At 38.4% G+C, this 22,631-nt stretch overlaps 1 protein-coding gene across 7 annotated transcripts in view; it reads left to right on the top strand.

Annotated features, from left to right (window-relative positions):
• Positions 1-11,767: 11,767 nt before the first annotated feature.
• Lrrcc1 (leucine rich repeat and coiled-coil centrosomal protein 1) overlaps positions 11,768-22,631 on the top strand; it is a 31,951-nt gene continuing 21,087 nt past the window's right edge. For 5 of the 7 annotated variants that reach the window (XR_008213949.1, XM_052718399.1, XM_052718401.1 and 2 more), the window contains exons 1-9: positions 11,793-12,042; positions 14,502-14,707; positions 15,003-15,068; positions 15,778-15,945; positions 17,548-17,723; positions 17,823-18,032; positions 19,255-19,448; positions 20,989-21,136; positions 21,909-22,057. Coding sequence is in view for 6 of the 7 variants with exons in the window: in XM_052718399.1 (XP_052574359.1) it covers positions 11,954-12,042; positions 14,502-14,707; positions 15,003-15,068; positions 15,778-15,945; positions 17,548-17,723; positions 17,823-18,032; positions 19,255-19,448; positions 20,989-21,136; positions 21,909-22,057 (1,406 nt within the window). In the remaining variant the exon portion in view is untranslated. Of the gene's footprint in view, positions 12,043-14,501; positions 14,708-15,002; positions 15,069-15,777; positions 15,946-17,547; positions 17,724-17,822; positions 18,033-19,254; positions 19,449-20,988; positions 21,137-21,908; positions 22,058-22,631 lie in introns of all 7 variants that reach the window. The other 2 variants (XM_052718397.1, XM_052718402.1) reach the window with 2 other exon arrangements.

Here is a 22,631-nt window from a genome sequence, read left to right as displayed (position 1 = left end):
AACAGATAGAAAATAAAGGATAGCCTCGAGAGGGCCTGGAACCTATTCCAACGGGCCCCGACTGTCTCTGCTCCAGGGTTTTTATAGAGACGCCAAGGGGTGGAGCAAAAGACCTCCTCCCCCAGCACAGCCAAGTGCAGACCATCCCAGACACCTGCACTCAGGCCCGTGGCCCTAATCATCCTCTATGCGGACCTGCTGGGTAAAGCCACGAGGAACCTGAGAACGGGCTCCCACACACATCCACCCTTTTATTTTATTACATGGGTACACAGAGGGAGTCAGAGTTTTTTCCTCTGGCCTTGCCTCAGGCAGGGCTCAGCAACTGGACTGTGCCAGTCTTATGTTGGCTTGCCAAACAAGCTCTTACCAGTCATTGACTATCAGCCCCTGAAGAGTGTCCATCCCTGAGTAGTCACCACAGGTGGGGCAGGTCATGCAGGAGCCTTTTGAATTTCAGAAAGCCAGGTATACATAACCTCCTGTGGAGGGCTATGAGTTGGATGTCTAAGAGCCATTAACACCTGTAGAGTCGCCTTAGTGGCCACCTGCTGTTGCCAGATGTGCTGTAGGAGACACTTAAAAAGGAGAAAGATTAAAAGCACCACCCCAGATCAAAGAGCCTTTTTATATCATGCCAAACCTTTTCAAAAAGTAAAGAGTCAAAGGTCATAACCTCTGTCCTTGTCTGATTTTATTGGAAAATTTAATGTGTTAGTAATAACAACTAATATAGAAACTTAGCTGACCATGGGCCCTTAATATATTTAGCTAGCTCTCAGTGTGTTAAAGTAGCATTTCTCATCTCAAAAAGTGTCATACAAAATGAGGAAAAGTGAGGGTCCACAAGCCTTCAGCCTTTAGAGGGGCAATGAGAGCAAGAGAGGGGAGTATACACATTACTCATCCTGGGTTCTTTCCTCCTTGATGGAAGCAGGCTGATCTGTGGCCGGGTACGTATCTCTTGCTGGGACCCATACTGGCATAGTGGCACTATAGGGAAAAACACAAGCATACTCTCCCCCAAAGATTAGCAGAGGGGCTGGCAGCTGCCACTGAAGAGAGATAGGATCTCTTCATCTCACCAGGGGTAGGGGAATGTTCTTTGGCAGAGACACCCAGTGCTTGTAGGTCAGGCTGAGCCCCTTGTCATCAAAACTGAGAAAGTTAATATGGAAAAGGACCTCTGTTAAAGCCAGATGAGGATGTGTCTTTGCCTCTGGTGAGATAGTCCTTGTCAACAGCTCCTTAAGAACTCTGTTGGTCCTCTCCACAATGGCTTGTTTCTGTAGATAGAGGGGATGCCAGAGGTATGGGAAATCTTCCAGGACACCAGAAAGTAGTTAAATTGTTGAGAGGCATAGGCAGGGCCACTGTTAGTCTTAAGTGCCCAAGGTACCCACATAACTACCATGGCTGACTTAAGGGCCTTGATAGCATTGATGGCCTTCTCCCTAGATAGAGCAAGGGCATAAACAAAATTAAATTTATTATCACTATTTTAACTACAGTTTATAAAGAATATTTAGGAACAGGATTTATGTCAATTTTACAGCATATTGGAATTTTCTTACTTTCCTTACACCAGGCATAGCACTTAAGAATATATTTAGCTCTACTGAAAAGAATTGCCCATCGTTAATTATGTCATAAGTACTTTAATGACAACTTCACTTACCTATTGGTTCTTGACAGACCTCTAGGTATTTCTGGGCATAAGTCAACCATGCATTCAGTCTACATGCCTTGAGATTGGCTCTGTAGGGTAGGTCCAGCTGAGCACTTTTGTTATCTGTAGGATCATTCACATGTCTGTAGCATGCTCAGTTTAGAAGACTATTGTCCTCAGGCTGCACATGGACCTTGGAGTCTCCTCTAGTAGTTAGTTCTGGTTCTTTGCAGAAGCAAATCCCAAACTAGCATTATATGTATTGTGACTATATTCAGGTAAATATTTATATTGGGAAAAAAAGAAAGCTAGATAGACAATGGGAGAGGCATGGACCATAATATATATCAGAACCCCAGCAAAAAGGAATAGATGGCGGATAAGAAACTGACTAATACCCATAAAGAATGAATGAAAAATTCACAGGGAGTCTTCTAGCAGGAAAAAGACAGATGTGAGATAAATGAGGTTTCAAGTGCCTGTACACAAAGTCATTGAATGAGGGAACATGGTTTTGGTATAAATGCCGTAACTAATTTCACTCTGAATTATCTGATCTCTAGGAAAATTCTTTTCCTTTCTATTAGCCTGTGTCTTTTTATTGGTGATTTGAGTCCATTGATATTGAGAGATATTAATGGCCAGTGACTGTCAATTCCTGTTATTTTGTTGTTAGTGGTGGTGGTATATGTGTGTTTCCCTCAAGTGTGGGATTATCTATATTGCCTATGATTTTGTGGGAGTAACTAACTTCCTTGGGTTGGGCTTTTTCTTCTAGTAACTTCTGTAGAGCTGGGTTTTTGGATAGATATTGATTTAATTTGACTCTGTCATGAAATAAATTTAAAATGTCTTGTTTTCTCCATCTATGGTGATTAAAAGTTTTGCTGGGCATAGTAGTCTAGGCTGGCATCCATGGTCTCTTAGAGTCTGCAAGAGGTCTGTCCAGGTTTTTCTGGTTCTTAGGGTTTCCATTGAAAAGTTAGGTATAATTCTGATACATCTGCCTTTATATATTACTTGGGCTTTTTCCTTTGCAGCTTTTAATATTCTTTCTTTAGTCTGTGTGTTTAGTGTTTTGGTTATTATGTGGCAAGGGGAAATTTTTTTCCTGGCTCAGTCTATTTGGTGTTCTTGAAACTTCTTGTGCTTTTATAGTTATATCCTTCCTTAGGTTAGGAAATTTTCTTCTATGATTTTGCTGAATATATTTTCTGGGCCTTTGAGCAGGCATTCTTCTCCTTCTTCAATTCCTATTATTCTTAAGTTTTGATCTTTTCCTAGTGTCCCATATTTCCTGGATGTTTTGTGTTAGGAATTTTTTAGATTTAACATTTTCTTTGACCAATGAACCAATGAATCTATTTTCTCCATTGGCTCTTCAACACCTGAGAGTCTTTCTTCCATCTCTTGTATTCCATTGGTGATGTTTGTGTCTGTAGTTCCTGTCTGGAATTCCCCCAGTTTGTGTTTTCTTTATTGCTTCTATTTCCATTTTCTGGTCTTGAACAGTTTTATTTGTTTCTGTCAGCTGTTTGCTTTTTCTTCACATCCTTTAAGAGATTTATTGATTTCCTCCAATTTTTTGCTTGTCTTTTCCTCCAATTTTTTGCTTGTCTTTTCCTCCATTTTTTAAGGGATTTTTTCCATTTCTACTTTAAGGAACTCTTATCATCTATATAAAGTTATTTTTATTGTCATTTTCTTGTACTTCAGCTGCATTGGAATGTTCGGGTTTTGCTGTCATAGGATAGCTGGGTTGGTGATGATATATTGACCTTTTTGTTATTGATTGTGTTCTTACACTGACTGTAGCTAGAGTTTTCCTGCCTGGCTCATAGTCAGGACAAATCTCTCTCACCTGCCAGTCCCACAGCTGCTCAGACCTGACCAAGTAAACACAGAGACTTATATTACTTACAAAATGTATGGCCGTACCAAGCTTCTTGCTAACTGTTCTTACATCTTAAATTAATCCATTTCTATAAATCTATACCTTGCCACATGGCTCGTGGCTTACTGGCATCTTCAAATGTTGTCATCGTAGTGGCTGGCAGTGTCTCTCACTCAGCCTTCCACATCCCAGCTTTATTCTCCTCCTTGTCCCACTCACACTTCCTCTTGCCTGACTACTGGCCAATCAGTGTTTTATTTTCCAACCAATCAGAGCAACACATTTGCCACACAGAACATCCCACAGCAACTGACATTTAAGCATCTGGATTTGGGGTGATTATAACTCTAGGTGTTGATTCCTGTGTTTGTATTCATTGGATGGGTGTTTTGTTCCTTGGTTTCTGATTCTTTTCTGGTCTTCTGGACCAAGTGGCCAAGTGTTTTGGTCACTGATGAGTCTTCAGGTCCAGTTGAGTACCTCTGCTGGGGTTTTGGGGCCTTTAGTCCCTTGATCCGGTCTGGCCTCCAGTAAAGCTGAAGTCTTATTGGATTTCTAGATCTGGCCTGCCCTCCAGTAAAGCTTGAGTCTTTTTCTGGAGCAGCCTGGTCTATGGTAGAGTTGCCGGGGCTGTCCTTCAGACTGGTGTGGACTGTATGTGAGCCTATGGTGTCTGTTCTTCCAACTGGTGTGGACTGTATCTGGGCCTATGGAGTCTGTGAGGTCTGGAGAAGGGCCACTTGTGGATTAATGAGGGCATCTGTGGTTTATGTGGTCTGTACTTCAGTGGCAAAAGTCCCCTGGGGCTATGGGTAGGGCCCAACAGCAGCAGGGCCAGGGACAAAACTGGGATGACTGGAATAGGCCTGGTGAAGGGTCATGGGTTGTGGGGAAAGCCAAGTCATGGGGTTTGGGACTAGCTGGGATAGAGTGGTCTTAAGGAAGGATCACAGGGGGCAGGATTTAGGGACGGGTGCCTCATTGCCTCTTCATTTGCTTGCTTTGATTCTGCTTTTGTGTAACACATATTTTTCCCCAAAAGTTGGTATTTTCTATAATCCTGTACTAAAAATAAAAGTATGTAAGTTAGTGAAAGTCTCCCCTAATCATATCAGGGAAACAGAAGAATTTGATCCTGCTACTGAAGAGTGAATAAAAAATTCTGGTAATGGGAGTTCTGTCACAAGAGACTTCTCTGGGTATTTGCTTCCTGTAACTGAAATGGATACAGTGATGGCTCAGAGACCAATATACAGCCTGGCTAAAGTCAGTCATGGATCTAAACAAAGTACAGTGATAGAACTCTATGCTGTCCCTCCAACCTAACAATCTAGATATATAGCATTAATTTTATTGACGCATAACCAGTTAAAATTTGCCAGAGGACTACGGCATAATCCATAAGATTCTAACTCCATGAATTACATTATAATCAATGTTAATGCACTGCTAGTGTGACAGCCAGATCCATTCAGTGGTGCATTGTGATACAGACCTCTTCCTTCAGTTCCTTGAGCTCTTGTACCATCAAGTGAGGCAAAACTTAGATTAAAACAATTGCTTTATAACCACCAGTGAAGGTATTCTGGTGCAATGTGATGAAGTAGTTGGAAAAGTATAATGAAATTTTTTGGATTAGAAGACTCCACATTCTTGTAGAGAACAGAATCAGCTTTAATGCAGATGTTAATTTTAATAGTTATTTTTCTTGTTGCTATGATAAATATATGACAAATGCAAGATCAGATAGGTGGGGTTTATTTTGGCTCACAATTGGAAGATATGGTTAGTTTATCATGGAGGCAGGAGTTTGAGACAGCTTGTCACATTGCATCCACCCTCAGGAAGTGGAGAGTGCTTGTTGTGGAAGATGAAGAGTCAAGTACACAGAGAAAACATTGCTTTACGATACCTTCAGGCCATGTTTGCAGTCATCTCCTTTTACTTCTAGAACAATTCATAAATGTTCTTCCTCAATCATAGAAGATTTTGATAATAGACTCATTTCTACTGTTAATTTTCTTCTTACTTTTAGGTGTGGTCACCATTTCTGTTAGGGTCAGTATCGTCTTTGTTTCTGTTTGTCTTACCAATGATTAAGACTACCACAATAGAGCTTATCTACCAGGCCAGCTTTCTTTTAAGTCGATTTCTGTGTTACTGGCTTTTACCTTATGCAACATTCTGAGTTTTTTGATAAAAATAACTTGCTATTTGCAATTGCTATTTAACATTTCCCCGTCTGAAGACAGAGATAACTTTTTTATGCATTAAAGGAAAAGCTGAAATAATATGCAAGTTTTGTGAATTAGTATATTTTATGTAATCACTTATTACATACATAAACATCCATCTCCCACCTACCTCAAAATTGTGTGACATTTACTTACCCTCTTAGCTGTGTAGATTTCTGTGACTAGCAAGAAGAAAGAAACTCAAAGGTTGTAAACACAAAATTAAATGACATGAAAATGTAATTTCTATGACTTAACTTCCATTGGAGTATCACAATATACTCCATAAATAATAATACTTATTATTACACATAAATAAAAAGTGTGATGTTTAAGATCATTGAATGTTAACAATACCGATTGATCATCACACACAATGTAGATATACCAAATTATCACATTTTACCCTGTTAATTTACAGTTCATGATTTATATTTTTGAGATTCAAGGTCTGATCATTTATTTGTTCCTCCTAAAGACTTATTTTTGAGTGGACTCAGACTTAAAAGTAGGAGCTCTTAGTGAGGACAGACTACATCTCTTAGCAATCTGTTCCTGGCATTTTTCTTTGGCTTCCTTCATTCTCTAGGCCAGAAGTTTAGCATATTCTGCACCCTCCTCCTTATTTTCCTTAGTGTGCAGTTTTTCAGAGCAAAACATCAGCATTTGTATTGCAGGACATGCAAAATAACATGATGCTGAGTCTTGGGTGCATTTATCCTGAGCTTTTCAGCTTCTTTGTTTAAGGGCTTTCTGATAATGTATTGATGGATATCATCTTCTTTAGAGAGATTAAAAAGTTTTTGGATTCTGTGAGCTCTTTGGAGCCCCAATCACCTAGGCACAGTAGTGATCTGTCAGTTCAGGATATCTCCTCTCCTCATCCCTCCCCTCCCTTCCTGTCCCCTTCCCCTCCCTCCCCATCAATCACTAATTAAGAAAATCGCCTACAGACTTGCCTATAGCCCAATTTTATGGAGGCATTTTTGCCTTAATTGAGGTTCTCTCCTCTCAGATGATTTTAGCTTATGTCAAGTTGACATAAAACTATCCAGCACACTTAGGCAGATTTTTAGCACAAGTGCAAAAGTAGCCACATCCTTGGCAAAATATCACAAGAGTTGTCTCTAGGCCATTCCTTCCCCTCTGACACTTCTTTAGCTGGGCTCCACAGTTCAAATCACCCTCAGAACTGTTTTTCAAGCTCCTACTAGTATGGTCCATTCAGACCTGCTTAAAGTGTTCAATCATTTTTCTATTCCAAAGTCCCCAAATCGTTTATATTCCTCCAACAAATAGTATGGTCAGGCCTGTCACACCAATACCCCAGTCCCTGGTACCAATTTGTCTTAGTCACTGTTTTATTGCTATGAAGAGACACCTTGATAAAGGCAACTCTTATGAAACAAGGCATTTAATTGGGGACTTGCTTACAGTTTCAGAGATTCATTATCATTGTGGTGTACAGCATGGCTACATGCAGGCTGGTGCTGGGAAAATAGCTGAGAACTACATCCTATGCTGTGGGCAGAAAGAGAGACAGCCTGGGTCTGGCATGGGATTTTGAAACCTCAAAGCCTACCTCAAGTGAAACACTTCCACCAACAAGGGCACACCTACTCCAAGAAGGCCACGCCTCCTAATCCTTTTAATCTGTTCAAATGATGCCACTCCTTGGTGACTAAGTATTCAAATATATGAACCTGTGTGAGCATTCTTATTCAAACCACCACACACACGTGATCCAATACATACCGTAATTGTCTTTCTGGATTGGGTTACCTCATTTGCAAATAAAGATATGTTGACTTCTTCCTTTCCAATTTGTGTCCGTTGATCTCCTTTAGTTGTCTTATTTCTCTAGCTAAGACTTCAATTACTATATTGAATAGATATGGAAAAAGTGAACAACTTTGTCTTGTTCCTGATCTTAGTGGAATTTCTTTGAATTTCTCTCCATTTAAGGTGTTGGCTATGGGCCGACTGTAAACTGCCATTATTATGTTTAGGTATGTCCCCTGTATTCCTAATCTCTCCAGGACTTTCATCATAAGGGAGAATTAGATTTTGTCAAAGGCCTTTTCTGCATCTAATGAAATGATCATGTGGGTTTTTTCTTTCAGTTTGTTTATATGTTGGATTACATTTATCGATTTACATATGTTGAAACATTTCTGCATCTCTGGAATAAGCCTACTTGACTGTGGCAGGTGATCTTTTAGATGTGTTATTGGATTCAGTTTGCAAGTATTTTATTGATAATCTTTACATCTATGTTCATAAGGGAAATTGGTGTGTAATTCTCTTTCTTTCTTAGGTTTTTGTGTGGTTTGAGTATCAGGGTCAGTGTGACCTCATAAAATGAATTTGGCAATGTTCCTTCTGTTTCTATTTTGTAGAATAATTTGAGTATTGTTGTTAACTCTTCTTTGGAAGTCTGTTAGAGTTCTGTACTAAAACCATCTGGCCCAGAGCTTTTTTGGTTGGGAGACTTTTAATAACTGCTGTTGTTTCACTAGGATGTATATGTCTCTTTCAATTGCTTATCTGATCCTTAGTTAACTTTAGTAAGTGATATGTATCAAGAAAATTATCCATTTCTTTTAGACTTTCCAATTTGTTTGAGTAAAGGTCATTAAAGTATGCTCTTATAATTCTCTAAACTTCCTTGATTTCTGTTGTTACATCTCCCTTTTAATTTCTAATTTGTTTTTAAATTTTATCATCTCTCTCCACCTTTGAGTTGTTTTGGATAAGTATTTATTAATGTTACTGATTTTCTCAATGAACCAATTCTTTGTTTCACTGATTCTTTATATTTTTGTTTGTTTCTATTTTATTGATTTCAGCCCTGTGTTTGATTGTTTCTTGTGGTCTACTCATTTTAGATGTGATTTTTTTTCTTTCTGTTCTAGGGCTTTAGGTGTGCATTTAAGTTACTAGTATGAGATCTTTCCGATTATTTTATATAGGCACTTAGTGCAATGAACTTGCCTCTTAGAACCACTTTCCCTGTGTCCCAAAAATTTGAGTATGTTTTGTATTCATTCAGTTATAGAAAGACTTTTCATTTCTGTCTTGACCCATTTTTCATTTAGTAGTGAGTTGTTCGGTTTTCATGACATTTTAAGCTTTCTATTGTTGGTGATATCCAGCTGTAATCTGTAGTGTCAGATAGGATGGAGGGTGTTATTTCAGTGTTCTTGTATCTGTTGAGACTTGCTTTGTGTCAGAGCATCGGATCAATTTTGGAGGATGTTCCATGAGGTGCAGAAAAGATGTATTCCTTTGCATTTGGGTGAAATGTTCTGTAAATATCTGTTAGGTTCATTTGGTTTATAACATGCTAGATCCAGTATTTCTGTTTAGTTTTTGTCTAGATGGCCTGTCTATTGGTGAGAGAGGGGTATTGAAGTCTCCCAAGATCAATGTGTGAGGATTACTTTTCTGACTTAAGCTGAAATGCCTGCTGGACTTTGCTGGACTTAGAGCATGGGATAACATGATGAGTGGGGAGGAAGTTTGGAAGGAAAGTTCTAGGTGACTCATTGTGGGTAGGAACAGAGAGAAGGAGGCCATAGCTGATTTGGGAGTGGGAGTCAGGGGGTTGGATTTGGAGGAGAGGAAGGGGTGATGAAGAACTGCAGTTAGTCTACCTGCTTAGCTGGCCAGGGAATCAGTCATTGAGGTTTTAAATGTATCATTGGCCCTTTCAGTTAGGTAAGTGGAGGGGAATGAAGGCAGCCTAAGTGCTATTTCCTGTTTGTACAGCCTGTCAATGTACTGCAGAACTTTACCTCACGTGTCAACATAAAAACCTCAATTTTTAAAATGTCTTTCTTCCTCTGTGTGTACTTATGTGTATGTGTAAAAATGTAAGTGTGGCAAAAGATAACCAGAGTACAATCCACGACCTCAGAGAAGCTAGGTAAAAAGGAGGACCCTAAGAGGGACACATATGGACAGCCCCAGGAAGGGAAAATAGTTAAGCTCTCCTGCATAAACGGGAGGGGGGGTAGAAGGGAAGGGATGGGGATGGGAACAGGAGGAACTGAAATGGCCAAGTGGAGGGAGGGATGGAGAGGGAGAGCAATGAAAGAGATATCTTGGTAGAGGGAACCATTATGGGGTTAAAGAGAAACCTGGTGCTAGGGAAATCCACAAGGATGACACCAGCTAAGACTCCTAGCAATAATGGAGAGGGTGCCTGAACTTCCCTTCCCCTATAATTATATTAGTGACTACCCTGACTATCATCATAGAACCTACATCCAGTAACTGATGGAAGCAGATGCAGTGATCCACAACCAAGCACTGGGCTGAGCTCCTAGACTTCAGTTGGAGAGAGGGAGGAAGGATCATAGGAGCAAGGGAGGTCAAGATCATGATGGGGAAAAACACAGAGACAGCTGACCCAAGCTGGTGGGAGCTCATGGACTCTGGCCTGTGTTGGGAACATGCATGGGCCTGAACTAGGTCCTCTGAATGTGGATGACAATCATATAGCTAGATCTGTTTGGGGAGCCCCTGGCAGTGGGACCCAGACTTGTCCCAGGTGCATGAAATGGCTTTTTGGAACACATTCCCTAGGGTAGGATACCTTGCTCAGCCTTGACACAGCGGGGAGGGGCTTGGTCCTGCTTCAACTTAGTATGTCAGACTTTGCTGACTCCCCAAAGGAGGGCTTACCTTCTCGGAGTAGTGAAAGGGGGGGGGGGGTGGAGAAGGGGAGGGAGGGGGAACTGGGATTGGTATGAAAAATGAAAAAAATAACTTTTTAAAATAAATAAAAAATGTAAGCTTGGTGCATATGTGTGGTGTACACATGGACATGTGCAGATATGTTCACACATACAATACTGAGGAGGACTTTCGGTGTGCTACTCTACCACTGTTTATCTTATATCCTTGAGAAAAGGTCTCTCCCTGAACCTGGAGCTAGGTTGGCAGCCATCAGGTCCCAGGGATTTTCCTGTTTCAGCCTTCCAACAGTGCTGGAGTTACAAGCCATTCCTAACCATGATCCAATTTTTATCAGTGTTCTGAATTTTTAGTTCAAGTTGAATTGCTTCCATGGGTAATATTCTTAACTACTGTGCCATCTCTACAGCCTTAAAACTTATGTTTTAAAAATAACAAAATAATTTAATGAACAATCTGTCATGAAATCAATCATGAGGCCTTGAGCAGTCTCAAAATGAGTTTCATGTGTGGTAGCCAAGAAAACTGTATTTTGATGGCTCTCTCTTCTTACCTTTGCAATGCCCCTTTGTGGTTAAACATCCTTGAGGCTGTGGATAGGTTTCCCCCACTGCACCAAAACCTATCAGTACATTTTCCCATAACTGTCACTAAATGCCTTGGCACTATTAGAATATCATGCCACTGTGCTCTCAGCTTCCCTCCCATTTAGTGAACTTTTCTGAAGGACTGTGGAAATAAATACCCTGAAAGGAGATCAATCCATGATATGGGAAGGAAAAGGGTGTCAACTTATTCCATGATTGTAATCACCTCATAAATATTTTTCTTTTAAATCCACAATGCAAACACATTGTATTGCCAACCCTACCTTGGAACAGCCCAGTTAAGTATCTTTGAGGTGCTTGCTTTGCAGAGGCATAAAGGGTGTCCCTTGAATGAATTTTTTTATGAAGAAAAACTAAGCCCCCCTCCTTTTTTTGGCATAGGGACCAACATACATAAACACACTGCACAAGTATTTAACGAATTACCAGGAAAGGCAGTAACCAAAACGGGAAACGGTACTATGACTGTGAGATCGTATCAGGAAGTATAAAACCAGACTGTGGTTATTTATAAATATAGATAGATTGATGATAGATGATAGATGATAGATAGATAGGTAGGTAGGTAGATAGATAGATAGATAAGCCTTCATAAGGCAGTATAAAGTTCATGTACACTCATTGTCAAACCAACAGCCAGAAGGCTGTGATTTAAAGCAGATGCCGTAAAAGGCTACCTCCGGGCCCCCGGGCGTCCTGCTTTGCGGCAGCGCCCGGCGGGAAAGTGCGGCGGGCGGTTGGAGAGTCCTCGCCCCGCCCCCGCCTGCTTTCCGGTACTCTGGAGGCGTGAGCAGGCTGGGACCCAGCGCTGGGCGCCGCTTAACACCCACTCCCCGTCGCCGGTACCATGGAGGCGGCGGTGGATGCCGAAGTCGAACCTGAGGATGGCGACAGCAGCTGCGGAGACGTGTGCTTCATGGACAAAGGCCTGCAGAGGTAGCTGCCGCCGCCCGGTGGGACCTCGGGTCGGTCGGCTGGGGGGTGGGGTCGGGGGGAGACGGGTAGGGGAGTTCCCTCTGCCCTCCCAGCACAGCCCCGGGGTCCTCTCAGTCCTCCCAGCACAGCCCCGGGGTCCTCTCAGTCCTCCCAGCACAGCCCCGGGGTCCTCTCCGTCCTCCCAGCACAGCCCCGGGTCGGGTCCCTTCCTATCCTCTCCGGGCTCCTTCTGTCCCCTCTTCTTCGCTCCCTTTCCGTTCCCACTACCTGTTGCTTTTTCTGGTTTCCTTTCTCAGAGCCTGAAAAGTGGCGCCTGGGGCTTGCATCCCGGGCCAGCTGCTTGGCAAGCCTGCTCTGTACCCTGCTCGCAGCTCTTGCCACGGTTCGCACGCGTTTTTAATTCCTTCTGCACAAGGCACCGTCAGACACACATGCATATACTTGTTGAAAGTACCACATGTAATGCTTTTAGCTGACCCTGTTTCATGCTGCCCACACCATTCAGTGCTTTTGTCCAGACTCCTAGCTTTTTCTCTTTCTTTTTTTACTTTATTTTTATTTATTCAGTGTGCATTTCACATCATGCATTTTGATCCCATCCATTTCTCCTTCCCTTTGCACCCACCCATGCAACTCCCCCCCACCCCCCAAAATAAAACAAAATTTAAGAGAAAAAAAGGGAAAAAATTTAAAAAATCTCATCATGGAAGCTGCACTGAGTCACCCAGTAAACCCTTTTGTCCATATATCTTTACTTGCAAGTTTTCTTGCAAAGAGTCATTGAGGCCTCTGGTTTCTACTACACCATAGATGCTGGGCCCTCACTGAGATGCTTCTTGGATATCCTGTTGTAGCCATTTCCATTGCAAGAGCCCCCCTGTCTTGGTGGAGGTGCCCTACTCTATCTGAACCTTGGTATTTGTAATATAATAAAACAGCTTAGTCTCAGCCCTGATCTGAGGTTTGCCAGGGAAGATGTTTTTTCAAAGGAATGCTTGCATTTATATTTAATAATGTGGTTATCATTTCCAGGATGTTGTCTATGTGAATGTTACATGCATTATTACTAATGCCCACAGCAAGTCTGCAAGGTTGTTTTTCTAATAAGCAATGAATTTGGGACTTTCTGTTTTAGATACATTATATAATTTGTCTGACAGTTCAACTAATGAGCAATTAAATTCAGCAATATTAATTCCTAATGTGTTAGAAAACAGTTGGCTATTAAGAGCTTATGGTAATAGCACAAGATCTGGCCCTAAATAATTCTGTAAATGATAGAAGCTAGATAATTGGCAAATACTTCAAACAGGCACCTTTAGAAATTGGTGGTTTGAAGTTTCCTTGCTGCCAGTTAGTATGTTCCCTGCAACTTTATAGTAGCCAGCACAAAATGTAGCACAGATGCCCCTGACTGTTGTGTGTGCTGTTCCTAACTGCATTCATCCAGCACCTCTGAACTGTGCACTGTAGTTCGGTGGAACTACTATTATGTCCTACTAGGCAAGTTCCACTTACAAGTGGTATTTGAGGGAGTAGAGAGATGATTTCTGTTTAGTGGAAATGCATTCCAGCCTGCAGTTACAGAGGACAAGAGCCTTTCCACCAGAAAGAGCAATAATTAGTGATTTTCTTAGAAATCAGCTGCATCCTGGACTAACTAGCTAACACAGATGGTAAAGAAAGTAAAGTTATAAACTCATGCATAAGATCTGGATTTATGTCAGGTCTCTATTAGTCTGTTTAATTGCCATAAACATGCACCATCTGCCTAAGAGTTGTGCAGATTGAGTGAGGAAAAGAAACAGCTTTAAAGGTTGCAGCAGCTCATTCTTAGCTACTAGAAGGGGAAGAGTCAATTTTCTCTTAAGAATGTCATTGCCCCTTAATAAGTCTACCATACTCGAGTGGAAGGCTGTACATCCAAGGATATTTGGATAGCACAAATTGGCCTTGATTGTGAAAACGAACAAACCAAAAAGGACACAAAGTTGAGTAGGGAAGGAAGGGAGAATGGATCTAGAAGAGGTGACAGAGTAAATGTGTTCAAAATACATATGTATGAAGAACTTGTATGAAGTTCTCAAAAAACATATGTATAGAGGCCCAGGAGGTTGCAGTAGCTCAGCATCTCGAAAAGAGCGAGCAGAGATGTCAAATGGTGTGTTAGCATTCAGGAACCTTTATAATTACTGACTGTTGAATTCTGCCTTTACTATATATGACAGTGACTTTGCACATGCAAGCTGAAAGTACCCAGAGTTACCCATCTCTCTGTGATTGTATAAATGGACCAAAATGTTAGTTTGCATGGTAAGTAATGAAATATTGCAAGGCAAAATAGGAAGGATTTTTTTCTAAAATGAGTAGAAGACGTTCATTATAATCATGCTACTTGATTAATTTTAACTATTTGGTCATGCTTTTTAAATATGTTTTTATAACGTTTTCTTTTATAGTATATCAGAGTTATCTTTAAATTCAACACTTCATGCCATCAATCTGCATTGTAATAACATCTCCAAGATCACATCCATTGATCATATTTGGAACCTACGACATTTAGATTTGTCATCTAATCAAATAAGTCAAATTGAAGGACTAAACACACTGACAAAACTATGCACTTTAAACTTGTCCTGCAATTTGATCACAAGAGTGGAAGGTTTGTAAACTATTACATGTGGTATTTTGTGTAAATGAAAATGAAAAAAAAATTATGTCTCTCTGTTTTCTTCCAAAGAATGGAGTTAATAAAACCATAAATTTTTGAAAATTGGCCATAAGATCCACTGTGGAAAATGTTTTATTTTTCTATAAAACCGTCTTTTTAAATAGCTAAATACTTCAAAAAACAGCAGTTGATTTCACTGCTATCAGTGTGAAATGATACTGTGTTTCGTTATTTAAACCTTATAAAAGCTGTATTCTATCTCCCCCCTACACACCTTGTTTTTTAGGACTTGAAGCACTGGTTAATCTGACTAGACTGAATTTATCTTATAATCACATAAATGATCTTAGTGGTAAGTAGATTTGCTTATATTTCTATACTGCTGAAGCTTTGCAGTGTGTGAGGACTTAGCTCAGTGTTGGGAAACTCCAAAGAATAATGATGTTTTGACCAAGAGTTTTATCCAAATGATGTATGTACTTCTATCTGTGTTGCTGCCAAAACAATACCTGAGTAAAAAGTGGAGATAAAGACAAGGATGATCATTAGCAGAAGAAGCTAAAGTGAGGAAAACCTACTTTAGGAGGGTGATGCTTAATCTTAAATAATTAACCACTATACTCACATAGAAAGGGGTAGTTCCAGTAAAACCTCAGACACTGATAGAGAATTTCTGTATCTGGTGCCCTCTTGTGTGGCTGCCAGGAGCCAGATGTGATTATTGACGTGAAATATGAGTGGTCAGGCAAGGGACTGAATATTTAATTAAGTTTTAATTTAAATATAAAAGCAAGTAGTGACTACTACATTGCACAGTATAGATATGGAGGATTGCAGGGACTTGTATCTTAAAAGTTAAAATCATTTTTTCATGTGGTCAGCATGTTTAAGAAGATTTTGAAATTGTTACCTATTTCTTATTAAAGTGATACAGTTGATAAAATTATAATAAGATACAAAGTTTCAAAATTCTTAGAATTACCTGTTAGAACTAATAGACTTTCACTAATTACTCCCATATGCTGCTCCTTTGCCTTAAAAGATTTTTCTTCCTGTTGCAGGGTTGATGCCTCTTCATGGACTGAAGTATAAACTTAGATATATTGACCTACATAGTAATTGTATAGATAGTATCCATCACTTACTTCAGTGTACAGTAGGCTTGCACTTCCTAACCAATCTTATTTTAGAGAAAGATGGAGAAGGCAATCCTGTCTGTCTTGTACCAGGTAGGAAACAGTTCATTTAGCATGATACTTTTTGACACTTAAATGTAAAAGCATTTTTTTCTTGAAATTGGTGTTCATGACCCCCTTTCATTTCAGTCTTTAGCTTTGCAGTTTGGGGGTGTTGGGTTTTTTTGTTTGTTTTTAGTATGTTTAGGAGAACAATTATAAAGAATTTATTGAGAAAAGAACAAAATTTCTTCTTTGTTGAAAGTATAAAGGATGAACAGACCTCCTTCCATGGTTCCTTCCTTCCTTCCTTCCCCCTCCTGAGATAGTATCTCTTGTAGCCCAGGTTGACTTGAAACTTGATGTGTAGTGGAGGATAACCATGAACCCTTCCTCACTCTCTGAGTGCTGGGGTTACAGTTGTGTACCACATGAATTTATTGCATTATTAATTATATCTTTTAAAAGCTTCAACTTACATGTTCATTGCACAGCACCCACATGGTGGCCCACAACCATCCATAACTCCAGTTCAGGTGATACAATACCCTCTATTCACCTCTGTGGTCACCAGGCATGCATATGGCACATACATACATAAAGGCAATGCTCAGATGCATAAAAGAAATCTTATAAAAAAAAGTTCTAACACTGATTTGCTAGACCTCTCTCTATTTTCTTTCCAACCACTTAATTGATCCTTCTGAGAAATATTTAGTATTGAAATTACTTGAAGGATTTCAAGTAATAGTGAGATGGTATAATTTGCCACCAAGCCAGATGACCTGAGTTTACTTCCTAAGACCCACATGGTAAAAGAAGAGAAATGACTCCCACAAGTTGTCCCTTGACCTACTCATGTTAAAAAAGGAGAGAGAGAGATTGGTTGAGGGATTAGAAAGATGGCTTAGTGGCTAAGAGCACTGGCTGCTCTTCCAGAAGATCTGGGTTCAATGCCAGTACCCACATGGTGACTCACAACCATCTGTAATTTCATTTCTGACTCCCTTTATGGTAGGAACCAGGCACACATGTGCACAGACATCATACAGCCAAAATACCTATACACGTTTTTTACAAATAAAAAAATAAAAAAAAGGAAAGAAATTACTTGAACAAAATTGAATGTTTCTATTGGGTTGCATACCAATGTAATGTAATTTGTCAGGTTTCTCGTTTAATTAGAGTGAATATTTTTTTCCTGAATACTTCATATAGCATATCCTAATACTGATTATGTGTCATTAAGAAGAAAAGGTGGGATATTTCACTAATGTCTCACTATGGGGAATCTGCCACTCTAATTCCTTTTTTTTTTTTTTCATTTTATGATGGTCATATTAAAATAAGCAAAAGTCTTGCTTATCTTCCTTCTCAGAGTAAAATGATGCTGGTTTCATGCATTTATAATCTTGAGATAATTTTTCAGACCAGGTGGTTTCAGTGGTTTGACTTTATTGGAGATGGGATGGGGGCATGCTTTATCTCTTCTGTATTTACTGATTGCTGTTGAAAATGCTGAGTACGTAATGTTTTTTCCTAGTTAGTGCTGCATGGGACTGACTAATATCATTCAGGCAATATATAGTAGCTTGGTTTGTTTTAGAAATAATCTCTTAAAATATTTATGCATTGGTTTTTAACTCTGTTTCCAAGGGTACCGAGCAATCATCCTCCAGACTTTGCCACAATTGAGAATCTTAGATTGCAAGAACATATTTGGTGAACCAGTAAATTTGGAAGAAATCAACTCAACACGCCTACAATGCTTTGAAGGACTTTTGGATAACTTAGTTTCTTCTGATTCCCCCCTGAATATAAGTGAAGATGAGGTAGTGTATTGGTGATTTTTCTAGGAAGAAAGATATCTTCAAGTGTTAATGTATCAGAATATGAACTTTAAAGGATTTGGGTTTGTTTCTGTGTCATAGGTCATTGACAATATGCCGATGGCAGCACCACCCATGGATGTACTGCCTCCTTTGGAGCAGTTTACCACTACACCAGAAGATAATGTTTTGACCTCGCTTTTATCTGTGTGTCCATCTTCTGAACCAGAAAAAATTAATCATGAAAACGATTTTCAGAATGAAATGAAACTTCAGAAATTGGATGATCAAATCTTACAGCTTCTCAATGAAGTAATTTTTTTTTGAAGGCCAATATATGTTTATTACAGAAAAAGTAGTTAAGAAAGTATGAAGCAGAAATTATACCAAAGTTGACCAACCAAAAACATCATATTGACTATATCTGTATTTTTGTTTTGTTTACAGAAATAGGATTATATATAGTAACAGTGGCAGAAAAAAATGGGATATGTTTTTTTCACTCATTTTCTTTGTTGACTTCATGAGTGTCAGTACTTGTATTGCCAATAATACTTTATTGTTTTGTGTATGTAGCATCAGTTCATAGACATTTGACTAGTTTTCCTCTGGCAACTGATAGGATTATGAACATGATAGTCAACTTTTGATTTCTCTTTACTGTGTACCTACATGTTCAGTTGCTCATCCCTATCCTACCTTTTGGGTAAGAGTTGCTAGAACATTCTATGTACCTAACAGCAGTTCATGAGGGTTCTAGTTTTTCCTCTCTTGATTTAGTTTTTTAAGATGAAGTGTTACTGTATAACAGACTGACCTTGATGTCTTGCATCTGCTTCTGGAGTTCTGGGATTACAGGAATGTACCAATATACCCTGCTCTCCTGTGCCTTTTTCATTGTACAGCTTCCTAGTGAACACTTTTGGAATATATCCTAGACACTGAATGTTATATGAAGGGACTCTTAGATTCTGTTAGAGAACTTCTAAAAAATGTTGGCATTCTTGTATTTAACATTGATTTGACTTAAACTCTAATTTTGTCTATTAAGTATCAGTTTATATTTCATTTGTTTTTAGAAATTGCCTTTTATTACCTCTGGCTTTCAGCCCAAAAGTCTTTACTTTTTATACCTGGCTGTTGCAGTTTCTCTGTAGAAAACTGATAATCTTAGATTAAAACATGGTCTCATTCTGGTCCGTTTTGCAATTATCAGCTTCCATCTAGACTAGTCTTACCTTTTTTTCACTTCTAATATCTTTAAATAATTTTATCTTTTGTTTTTGTTTTATTTCTTTATCATTTTCCCAGAGTTTATAATTGTCTGTAAGAGATTTGAGCAACTGAAAGTTCTTTTTTTTTTTTTTTCGTCTATTTGAGAGCTGGATTACTTGCCTTCAGTTTTAAAGATATGTAATTTATAAATCTTTAATCTTATAAAATGTCTTAATATTTAAGAAGGCTTAAATTTTAATTATACTGAGCAGAACTTTTAACAGACTTTATTTCTTTGTTTCTTTTTTTATATTCTTAGACTTCTAATTCTATAATAGATAATGTTCCCGAGAAAGACAGCCCAAAAAGAGACACAGATATAACTTCTGAAAGTGACTACGGAAACAGAAAAGAGTACATCCGAAAAGCTCCTAGAAGAACAAAAATCCCGTATTATGCCAGAACTATTCAAACTATTAAGCACCACAATAAAAGCAATGGTGCTTTTGTAAGGTACATCCTTTGGTCTTAGTAATCCAAATAAGGTACACAGGCCAGAGTAACTGACTGGCTTCTTACTGTTTCATGATGATAAACCTGTCAGTTTACTGACACCAGACATTTTTTTCTTTTCAGCCTAGACACTTAAGGTTCGGTAAACTATTTGCCCCTCGTATCCTACAGTTTCTTCATCCATGGATTCAACCCACTAGTGAACAAATAAAATCAAACAAAAGAATTACATCTCTACTGACATGAACCATTCACTAGGTTTAAAATTACTGCTCCTGATTGAACATTCACAAACTTTTTTCTCGTCATTTATTTCCTAAATAATATAGTATAATGAATTGATTATATTAGGTATTATAGTGGATATTGTATTGGATATTAAAGTTAGACAATTTAATGTATACTCATATGCATGTTATATATAAAAATGCTATGCCTTTTTATGTAATGTACTTGAGCATTTAGATATTTTGGTGTTTGTGGGTAGTTCTGGAACCAATCCCTGCAGAAACTTAAATGTATATTCATATAAAAGATTGCTTTCCCTGTGTCATTACCAAAGTTGAGAAATTAATGTATAATACCAAAATGCCACTGTATTACTTACAGTGGGAAGTAAGGCTGATACACTTGAGTTTTCCTGACTAATTTCTACTCTATATTGTAGGCAAATCTAGCTGGGAGGCCAAGGCCTAGCTAAACAGTACCAACTAAGCTAGGATCAGTGGCAAATGAAATGATTATGTTTTTGACATAAGGATGTAGAAATCTGATGTCTGTGTTTTCATAGCAGGGGTATCAACCATGATAGTTATTCAGAAAAGACTACACCTTTTGCCTGCGCCATTCTGTTTTTTAAATGTCCTCTTTGTTATTTCAATTCTTCATAGTGATCCAATTGTACTTTCGTGTATAAAACTCACTCAGTCCTCTTAATAATAAGGATATACTTCTTATTACTCTGGCTTCTGATAGAATCTGTTTATTCTGTTATATTGTATCAATTTTGAACTTTTAAGTTCCATAGGGTATTTAAATCATGTTTTCAAATTTTTGTATTATATGATCATAGTCTGTTTTCATTTTGAATATGTTGAACACTACACATATAAAATCATCTTTTTAAAAAATATTGACTAAATAGTGAGTCAGCAAAGCATATCCATTATAAAATTTATAAATTAGCTTGTCCAAGTAACTATTACTTAATACATTTTTTGTTAAAAAATATTTATTGTATAGGTATTGGTGTTTTACCTGCATGTATGTCTGTACCATGTCCTGATGCCCACTAAGGAACAGAAGTGGGCATCAGATCCCCTGCGACTATGGTTGCAAATGTTTGGCGCTGCTGCATGGGTACTGGGAATTGAATCAGGGTTCTCTGCAAGGGGAGCCAATGCTCTTAACTACTGAGCCATCTCTTCAGCCCCTGAATATGTTTTTTAAAAATATTACTTACATGTATAGCTATGGATAATTGTATTGGAAAGCATTATAAACTGTACTTTGGATTATTTTCTGCGTTTTATCTTTGCAGTTGTAATCGCAAAATGAGACAGCCTTACCTTAAAGATTTATACGTAAGATCGTCTCTAGTAAACTGTAATATTTTAAGAGACTCAGACGAGCAGAAGACTGACATAATTAAAGTAGACAAAAGTATCTCGGATGACAACACTTACCGGGTACAGTTTAGAAAGTTAAGAAAAACTTAATAATCTTAATTTTAAATACAAAGTCCTAGAAAGTTAACCATTTTTTTTATGAACAATAAATGTTTGTAGTTTTATCAGAGATGGGAATTGGCTACTTTTACCCTTCTTGATTTCCAGACTTTGTGTAATATTACTGCTTTTACATTTTCTAAAGATCAGATCAGTTGAAATGATGTTACATTCTTGTAGAAGGAGAAACCATTAGGAATGTTCCAGTTCCTATTTCACAAAGAAATAGTTCCTAATTTGAGGGAGATGCTGTATCCTTTCAAATATCAAAAGAAATCTCCATGTTTTCTCAAAGAAGTATTCTGTATAACTATCTTGTTAGTTGTCCTGAAACCCAGTTTTGGAAAAGAATTTAGAGATGCTCAAGTAATTTTAAAAATTCAAGACTTGCTGAATGTATTAGTTAACTTGTCCACATTTTACATGTTGGAGTACTGGTTATTCTACTATGCACTGTAAAAAGTATACTCTAATAGTTGGATTGCCTTCTATAATTGTCATGACAGTAGCAGCTAACATTCTGGTTATGCACCCAGCACTATTCTGCACTGTTCTTTGTGCTTTAAGTCCATTAATTTAATTCTCGCTGTAGCTTTTTACAGTAGGTAATTTATAATAATTACAATATAATAATTATTATTATACAATAAATGAAAAGACTGAGGCAGTGAGAAGTTAGGTAACTTTTTCCAAATTCATGAAGCATTACTTTTTTTTTTTTTTTTTTTTAAAGTCCCTCTTGGAACAGTTAGACCAAGAGAGAGAGATGAGGTGGAAAGCTGAGCAAGCTGAAAAGAAACTTATAGATTATATCGATGAGCTGCATAAGCAAGCGAGTGAGAAAAAAGATGTTCACAGCCTGGCTCTCATCACTACAAACAGGTAAGGCAAAATATGACCCAGAGGTGTCCCTCAGAACATCAAGATTACTGGACTTGGCACAGGAAAAGTTAGAGGGGAAAATGAATATATGTGACTTTCATGTCATTTGAGGATTTAGTGCTTTCTTGTTAAAAAAAATGGGGAATTTGGAGTACATGTAGTTGACCACTTGTACGGGGAAGTGTCAAGTGGATGAGTTTTATAAGTAATAAGATAAGACAGGGTGGAGTAGGGGGTGACATTCTTTGTAGAGTGCCATGTTTGTAAGGGGCTGGCATTGGCAAATTTCTCTTTAAGGTTTATGAATCCTAATCTCTTATCATGTACTCATTTTCTGTTAGCTTTGGTACCACATAGCCCAAGTTTCTTAATTCTTTTCTTATTATTTCTTGTCTATTCAGTCTCCTATTTGCCTGAGAGTTTTTTTTTCACTCCAGTACTTTCTTTAATATAAAATCTATCTTATTCCATTATGTGAAAATACATTATAGTAACCCCCTCCTTTGATTTCTATAGTTAATTCTGAAGTTATCCCTCCAAATAGTTATTAAATTTCTTTCTAAGAGTTCTTTTT

Source organism: Peromyscus californicus, unplaced genomic scaffold (genome assembly GCF_007827085.1).
Source record: "Peromyscus californicus insignis strain IS unplaced genomic scaffold, ASM782708v3 Scaffold_5__1_contigs__length_169319896, whole genome shotgun sequence".
In the NCBI taxonomy this organism is placed as follows: Eukaryota; Metazoa; Chordata; class Mammalia; order Rodentia; family Cricetidae; genus Peromyscus; species Peromyscus californicus.
Note: the sequence above shows the minus strand (reverse complement) of the source record. Positions and strands in the feature narration are given on the sequence as shown.